Source organism: Paralichthys olivaceus, chromosome 3 (genome assembly GCF_024713975.1).
Source record: "Paralichthys olivaceus isolate ysfri-2021 chromosome 3, ASM2471397v2, whole genome shotgun sequence".
Lineage (NCBI taxonomy): Eukaryota > Metazoa > Chordata > Actinopteri > Pleuronectiformes > Paralichthyidae > Paralichthys > Paralichthys olivaceus.
Genome location: NC_091095.1, coordinates 11,859,502 through 11,868,515, shown reverse-complemented (window position 1 = coordinate 11,868,515; position 9,014 = coordinate 11,859,502). Strand labels below are relative to the sequence as shown.

Here is a 9,014-nt window from a genome sequence, read left to right as displayed (position 1 = left end):
TGAAGAAGTACTGTATATTGCTATCAGAGTGGTGAGAAAAAGGTAAAATATAAAGGAAGACAGACTTTGATTGGTCAGAGGTTACAGCAAGATAATCACCCAAATCATTAGAGGAAAAGAATCGGAGACTTCAGCTGATGGAAGAGCAGCACAGTCTAAAGAATCAACTATCTGGAGCTGGACAGAAGGTGAAACTTCTGCAACAGTGTTGAGACAAACGTTGCCTGCATTGTTTTAGTTTCTGCTGTAGAAAGAAAGCCACAAGTGTGTTCAGTTCCCAAATGAGTCAAACTGTTTAAATTAGATTCAAAACTTCAATCTTTTAATTTATTTGACAATTCAATTTCAGAAACATTGTGAAATTAAATTAAAAAAATTTAATTACTGTAGAAATACAGCTGCAATAGTGGAGGTGTTCTAAAACCTTAGATTGTTAGTGTAGCACTGCAGGAAGTATATGATTCAGCCAAGTGACCAAGATGCACACACTAAAAGGATATGATAGTTGTTATTATTTCATGGTTAGAGCGTATTTAAAAACTAAACCATAGTTTTATTTTTTACTGGATTATTCAGAACAACATGACATGAAAAAGTACCTTTCTAATGGATCAATGTCTCCTGGCTGCGAAACAACTTAAAGGTGACAAAATGAAGAAAAACTAAAAACAAGGGAACACTTTCAGGGCACTATTAGCTTGTCGTGACACTGCTGTACAAACTTAATAAACATGCAAGAGTAAAAATGAAAATAACCCAAATATGGCAAGTTACACAATGTCGTCCGAGAATGCTCTGCTAAAGCACAATTCGCTTTTACAAACAAAATCGAAAAACACACAAAATATGCCCATGTGAGCAACACTGCTTTGATTCAACGACAACGAACCCTAATGAAAAATCTGACTATTGACCTTTCAGCTATTGAAAAATGCCATGTCAAAGCATCCTCATATATTTTGAGCATACCAAAGACAGATGACCTGTTGTGTGGAGTCTCAAACCAAAACTTCATCCTTTTCATTCTCGTGAAACATCTGTACCTGAAAAATATATCATGTCATTCCATTCATGTAATACCACACCTAGCCTGAGGTAAAAAGGAAATGTCCTGTGACCGGATATGGATAAAACAATGCTACAGCTGATCAACTAATACAGCACTGACAAGTTTCTTGTCACTGTTGATCAGTCACTTCAAGAATCAAATGCCCGAACCTCAGGAAGTCACCAGTGTTTTCTTTGCAAAACTTTCTTTGATTGAATTTTGGTCATGCTTTAACAGAACCGTGAATGAATCATATATGTTTATTTTTATATGCACAAATACACAGTTGAAGGTGGTCGGACACCAGAATGATGAGTAATGGTTGATGTTGAGGCGGTTATGATAAATGAATAATAAAATGAACCTTTAAAACACACTCGTGAAACAGACGACAGACGTCTGGCAAATTTCAATGTTGAAATTTTTAACCAAATAAAATCCCTTCTGTTTTCCTAAAGCCTATATTACAAAATGTGCAATAACAGCTGATACAATCTATCACTCTTTGTGCCACTTGGAAATTGAGAGTAATATTAGTTTTTACGTTTTCACAAATAATTATGACTTGAAATAAGGGAGGATAATCAACAGTGGCAAAACAGAAAACAACTGAAATAAGCTAAAAAGATGAGGACGTGGTCTAGTATTTTTGTGTCGCAGCACGAGTGGTGTCTGCATAATGTGCCTGTGTATAGGTTAGTGCTAACTGCACGCAGGATCATGGTGAGGAGGACCTCATTCAGCCGTGTGGAATGAAGGAATGAGGCGTTTATTTTGAACATGTGACGGCCTTGGCTCCACCCTAACCCTCGGGAGAGTGCAAATATCCCAAAACACACGAGCCCTGATGCGACGCCGGCCCACTCACTAGAACTCAGCAAACTCTTTCGCACACTTTTCTGTTTGTGAGACACGAATGTCCTCCTCTTCGTAGTCGTCAAAGTTGCTTGTGTCTCCTGGTCCTCTGCACTTGGGCAAGAAGGGCGCTTCAACCTAAAAAATGCACATTGCAATATTTATTTGGGAGAGATACTTATTATTTACAACGATGAAACCAAGACCTACCTTTCTCTCGTAAACGGCGATCCAGTCTGTTGCGGAGAACCACTTGTGATTTTTGATGTCGTTCACGCCATTCTTCAGGTTGCCAAATCTCTTTGTCAGGTCGACCTGAAGCAGATTTCTCAGCAAGTCTTTCAGGTCGGAGCTAAAGTGAGAGGGGAATCGTACCTACAAGATTGAGAAAAAGACCGAAACTTATGGTTGAAGTTCAAGCATTAAATTATTAAACATATCGGCGCTTTTTTGGCTAAACCGCTGCACCTTGCCAGACACAATCTTCTCGTAGATCTGGATAGGCTGATCAGCAAAAAAGGGAGGATACCCAGCCGCCATCTCATAGATAAGAACTCCAAGTGCCCACCAGTCCACAGCTTTGTTGTAGCCCTGGAAGAAACAGAATGTTTTTTTTACTGACTGGATGGATCAGAAATATTAGTCAGAAGACCCTGAGACATACGCATGAACAGTTACACATGTTCTATTCTTTGACTGACAGCCGCTCAAGCACAATCCACAGACTGACTTGCATGTCATACCTTCTTCTCTAAGCCTTTGTTGTCAACACTGTAATAAAACTCATGTTACGCTGCATAAAAAGGGTGTTGATTCTTAACACTTGTCCCAATGTGAGTGTGTGGAACTTTGAAGCTGAAGGACTGCACTGTAGGAAGATGACTGGGTAAGAAGGGCTCACCTTACTGAGGATGATCTCTGGAGCCAGGTACTCAGGAGTTCCACACAATGTCCAGGTTCTGCCTTTTACTCTTTTGGCAAAACCAAAGTCTGTGACCTGCAGAAAGAATAGGTACATGATAAGGTTATGTAGAATACATAAAGACAAAGTTAACATGTACCACACACCGGGCCACTAAGCCCATATTGCATTGTGTTGTTTTACAGTGTTTTATTGTTGAACATTTCTTCTTTAGTAGCAGACTAATGAAATATTAATATCTACTAGACTCAGACATTCACTCTTAATAGCTAACAGACTTTGTTGATGACATAATCTCCCTCAATTTACTTTCATATTAGAAACCATTAGATGAATTTTATACCTGGATGTACCCATGTTGATCTATGAGCAGGTTTTCAGGCTTCAAGTCTCTGTAGATGAGGTCTAAGGAGTGAAGGTACTCAAAGGTGAGTACTATCTGAGCTGCATAAAATCTCGCATGGTTTTCACTGAAAGAGGGAAATGTAGAGTCAGACACTGATGAAATATATGAACACAAGCCTCTTTTGAGCAAAGAAGCAAACGCAATCATTCATGGTACAGCCAATTGAAAACTGATGTCGGTCTGAAGGCATTTCACCCATGGAATTATGATAAGTCTTTGTTCAGGGGTTATTGGCTTTCAAACTAAAAATGTAATACTTTTGATTCCTCACCTGAACCTTCCAATACGTCTGAGGTGTGAGAACATCTCTCCCCCGGGAACATATTCCATGACCATATAGAGGTTTGAGTTGTCCTGTTCAACAAAGACAAAACATTCCAGCAGGCTCACACCAACACAATGAATGGTCTCATCATATTTTATCTTTTTTTTGTTCTTGTTATCAGAAAACATTTTTTTAACAAATTGATAAGTATCAAAACTTATGTAAAAATGTATATTTCCACAATGCACTCATAAGTGGTGGGTGCCTGTGTGTACCTTAAAAGCGTACTCCAATCTGACGAGGAAGGGGAAGGAGACGGCCTGTAGTATTCTTTTTTCATTTAGCGTGTGTTCTATCTGCTTCAACTTTACCACCTGAAAAGAGAAGGTACACACAAGTATATGTTAAGCATAGTATACTGCTGATAATTGGTATGTGTATGGGTTTTACAATTGCACTAAATACAATGTAAAGACACATTAGGTTTTCCTGATCTCTCGCTATATCTACTTGAAGAGTAAATAGAGAGGTCTGTTATGTTTCTGCCTAATAGTAACTAAATTTATTTAAAAGCATAATTTTTAACATTTTTGGATTCGTCTTTCATTCGGCTAAGATCACCTTGCAGAGACTAACAACTTGCTCTGATAACCCTTATTTGCAACTTATTACAAACGTCTGCCTGTCTGGTGCATTCAGCTCAGAAAAACTAAATGAAAGTCCGGTGTTGAACAGCACGGCATCTAACGTAGACAAACTATTACCAGTATTAAAAGAATATCAAAACGAGAAGTCTCACAATAAGAAATCACAGATAAGAAGGTCACCACACCAGCCTGTCTCAGTTCACAACTTCACTACAGCACAATGACGTAACACCTGGCCACAATATTTACTGAGATGAATGACCTACTATGTCTCTGCAAGTTCATTTACATAGAAGCCTGAGTGGAAAACAATGGCTGCATACAAATCAGTATAAAAATGTTTTGAGAAACAAAAGGAGGCTGATTGAGAAGCAATATACTGTGTATAGAAAAAGACTTTCAGTAGTGGAGCTGAAACAGAAACACAGATAAGCAATTTCTTACACCAGGGAACAGATCACTGCAACGCAATGAACATACTGAGGACACGACAACCTCCTCCTACAACTTTTACATCAGTATTTAAAGATCGAAACTCTCAGAAAGCGCTTTGAGGTTTCCAGTGATAGCGTGCTGGCAGTGCACGAGAGGAAGCACTTCATTTCCTTTCATACACAGCATTTATGACTGTCACCACACTAATTAATAACAGTAGTTCTTATGAGATGGATAAACTGTTAAACTTTAGAAACGTATACTTACTTTTTGTTTGTCCAAGATCTTCATGGCGTAGAACTGGTTTGTTCCTTTATGTTTGACGAGCATAACTCGCCCAAATGAGCCTGTGCCCAAAGTCTTAAATCTATCAAAGTCATCCAGGCCAGTTGTGCTCTGTGGAAACACATTGGAAATGATACAGTGAACTGAAGACCAAAATAATTCAACTATGCCAGAAGGTTCAGAATGCTAAGATTTCTTATAGATGCTAATCCTAGAACAGTTTTTCTTCCAGTAGCTCAGAAAGCAACCCCCCCCCTTTTTTTTTTTACAGTAAATACCTCATACTAACAATTTCACTATAAGCATTCATGCCAACAAAACTTTTAAACAAAAACAAGTGAGCTGTTCATACAAAAACAGTTGAGTCCAGATTAATAGTGTGGAGAGAAATAAAGAACTCAGAGGGAACAATTTACCTGTGCTGGACACTCCCATTTTCTTAAAAAATCTTCTTTGGCTTTAGCTAAGAACTCTTTCACTGCAAGAACAGGAGACAAGTGTCATTAAACAATCAGCATTTAGGTGCTGACACAAGGTCAGTTTAACATGTTCAAGCAAATAACTAACTAGGGTATTCAACATCTTCAGGAAACTAAACACAGGAAATTCAGAGGTTCAGGGGAACAAATGCACTATAAGGTCAGGCAAATGTCAAGTACTGTGAAGGCAGGACGATACTTGACAAAACAAAACCTCATCAACAAAACTCAAAACTACACACCTAAGCAAGGAAACTGTAATTCATAAAGTGATGCAAAGAGCTCTTGTGAACTTTATAGAACTGGTCAATTCAAACTCAAGCTATTCTGCATCTCTTTCAGAGTGGGTGGGAGTAAATGGGGAGGTAATACTAATAATAATAGAAATAGGCGGAAGGAGAAGACAAAATACAGACGAGTGCAGGCATTAGAAAGACAATGCATTGTTAAAGTCACAGCAGACATGAGGCGTCCAAAGTCACAGAGTCATTGCAGGTGTCTAATGTCGAGTTGGTTGGTAAAATGTGATATTCTGTTGGTGATATAAATGCATCCTTAGCACAAATAGGCTTTAATATGTGTATTTAGGACTACAGCAGATTAAAGTGTAATATTTAGATATTTGAATAGTAATAATAATAAGCCTTGTGGACATAAGCTGCAGATCAAACGTTCTCTCTGTGATTTAGGACAACTCATGGAAAAATGACCATACCAAAAGTCTCTACAGTTCACCAAGGGTTTGCAGGAACATTCACCCACATGGATAGAAATGATGGAGAAGAGAAAGAGAGGAAGAAACATTTATGAAGTGAAGAACATTTGACATTCAAGTGGATTAAATGCAACACGCAACAAAATGACAAACCATTAGGCCCCTTTACACCAGAAAAAGGTAGAATTACTTTACAGAGAAATATTGTATTTGTTTAAAGATATATTTCTACCATAAATCAATAGCAAAAGGTATTTATAAACTGCTGTACAGCCCCTTCATCAAAATATATATAAATTCTGTACAGCAGATATGTAAACCTGACTGTCTATTTCTCTCTTACCAGTATTGGAGGAGCCTTTTATTATCCTACTCTGAATAGAATACGAAAAAATTCAAATAATTAACGTTAAACTACATTCGTCCGCCACAAAACACATAACAGTGATAGAAAAGACATTGTAAAAAGCACACATAAATACAAAGTTCATACTGGTAAAACAGGATATGAAAATGGAGGGACAGCGATATTAAAAGGATGTTTGTGTCTGACGCAACCTGAGTTGTTTTTTCTTTAGTCTCATAGCTGAGTGGAAATATAGCTAATACCTGAACCTGATGAGGAAGATGAGGAGAAGATCTACATAAAAAGGTTCTAAGTCTGGGCTTTAAAATCTGCCCATGAAAGCCGAATGAACAGAAACACACAAACTTCAAGTTTTACCAAGCAACTGAGAAGAACCGATACAAGCTGAGACACATCCTGCTCAGAGCTCTACATTTTGGCAGACATATTTCAAGCAACAATGCACTTACTCAACTTATCCCAGTTGATGGTGAACTCAGAGATATGAGGCACATCGCTCTCCTGTCCTCTCTGCTCTTGGCTACTCTTGCGATACTTAAATAAGCGGCTGGCGAAGGATTGCTCCTTTCCCTGGGCCATCCTGAGACAAATTTGTTATTGTGTGTGATCGAAAAAAGTCTCCCCGGACAAAGCGACCGTTTTCAGACTGACACTAAAGCTTCCTGTATGCAGCCAAGTGCACAGCAAACTGCTTGGCTAACCACACAAAGTTACACTTCCTGTTCATGTCCTCTGCTTCAGTATCAGTGGCCAGCTGTGCGTCTACTATGTTCTGTGCTGTGTCAACGGATATTTATTGCTCTCCGGTGCTATTGGTGAGATTGTTTTGACAAAAGCATACAAAGATAGCAAAGCACTGAAAAAGGCCAGTCTCCTAAAGTTATGCCATCACTGCCCAAGTGTAATGCATTCAGAGTGCAGATAAGGAAACAGGAGGCCTGTAACACCCACTGACTGACTGAGAGAGATCTTATCTCTAGGTTATCGTGCACTCTGGTGGTAAACTTAAACAATGCAGTTCTTCAAAGAGCTTAAAGTCACCCTGACAAACCGACTCTGGAGCTGCACACTGGTTCCACTGGCCACCGAGACGTCCAGCATTGAAAAACAGAAATCGAAATGACAGAAATATATTGCATTGACACATTTCTGCATCTTGCTGTTTGCATCAGACACTACAGGTGGCCGGAGTCACACAAGGCTCAGGCTGTGTGGACCACTGCCAATCAGAAAGCCGGTTGAGACCAGCGCTCCTCAGACACTAACCATGGCACAGTTCAGTGGATTAGCCTGGTCAAGACTTGACACAAAACACAACGAACAGAGGGCCCTCCGGCTACTGCTGCTGCTTTCAAGTGATCAAGCACTTGTAAAATATCTCGTCAACAGGTGCAGGAGACTAGAAGAGGAGCTGCCTTCCCCTTCCTGTTATAGCATCAACAGAGAACCACTGAAAGAAAGCTGTGATCGAGGCACAACATTTTAGATTTACAGTAAACTTGTTGACAGCTGCTGACTTGACACATAAGAGTTAACCATTAGAGTGGAAACTAATGCTGGTCGTTCTGTAGCCCTTGTTTGGAAAATTAAGCAAAACCAGAATAAAGAAACCCTCAAGTTTATAAGGTTTAAGCATCTTTGTGTTGAGCTTATCTCCAACGTTATCAGGTACCTGTTGGTACCTGTGCCCAGGCCTTGTGCTGCAGCTATAGCAGAGACCAGTGTTTGCTGATGTTGTCTGGCTCCAGGCAGCTGCTCTTGGCTTTGTTTTTTTCAATCAAACATGGTGCCCTGATAACTTCAGCTCAACCTGACACTGTGGGACTAATATATTAAAATAAAAAAGCTTTCATCTGGCTAAGTAGAGGATTTAGAAACAGGATGGCGATGCTGTCATTTTGCATCTTTATCTGTGGCACCGTTACAAAGTGAGATCGGGAGGCAGAGATCACGAGGAGGGAGACAACACACCTTGTAAACTGTCCCTACCAAAGATGGTTCTCCTCTGCAGCGCATTAGCACCGTGCTGTCTCTGCTAGCACTGGACAACAGCTGCTAAAGGTTGCTCTCCTCTGACTTCATAATAAACCACTAGCACGCAGCTAACGCTACATGGCTGTCAGGCTAACTTACTAACTATCTAGCTAGCTAGCTGGGTGGGTGGGTGGCTTTCTTCCCGGGTGCTTACCGCTTTCCTGTTCATTGCCTTTCTTGGCGGTTGTTGTGTTTCCCATGTTATGCGGACAGGGCGATGCACAGCTGGCTAGGAGCGATGATGGTGGCGGCGGTAGGCTGACAGCAGCAGCGTCCTCCTCCTCCTCCTCCTCCTCCTCCTCCGTTAGCTAGCAACAAATTTCAGCCCGAGCTAGCCGGCTGGCGGAGAGCAACATTAATGTCGTCTCTCCGTGGACAGAAGAAGACGCTCGACGTGCTGTGCTGTCCGCCCTGCTCGCTCGTTATGTCCAGTGTCCTCTGTCTTCAAGTGCAGCTCCGCTGGAACGAAAACATGATCCAGACTTTTCACCTCTGCCTGCTGTCGTTCGCTGCTGCGTTCACGAAAACACGTACGAAACACTCGCGGAATGCTGCC

General features: G+C 40.4%; 1 protein-coding gene across 2 annotated transcripts; it reads right to left on the bottom strand.

The window, feature by feature from the left end:
- Nucleotides 1-300: 300 nt before the first annotated feature.
- Nucleotides 301-8,981, bottom strand: prkacba (protein kinase, cAMP-dependent, catalytic, beta a). 2 transcript variants are annotated; one of them, XM_020081414.2, is made up of 10 exons: nt 8,613-8,981; nt 5,280-5,341; nt 4,846-4,974; nt 3,772-3,870; nt 3,503-3,585; nt 3,169-3,295; nt 2,805-2,900; nt 2,372-2,494; nt 2,114-2,278; nt 301-2,041 (listed from the first exon to the last, which is right to left on the bottom strand). In XM_020081414.2, the coding sequence occupies exons 1-10, from the start codon at nt 8,656-8,658 to the stop codon at nt 1,916-1,918; spliced, it is 1,056 nt and encodes a 351-aa protein (XP_019936973.1). In that variant the 5' UTR covers nt 8,659-8,981; the 3' UTR covers nt 301-1,915. The 2 variants fall into 2 exon arrangements, with proteins under 2 accessions (XP_019936973.1, XP_019936971.1); XM_020081412.2 differs by lacking the exon at nt 8,613-8,981 and adding an exon at nt 6,874-8,550.
- Nucleotides 8,982-9,014: the final 33 nt, after the last annotated feature.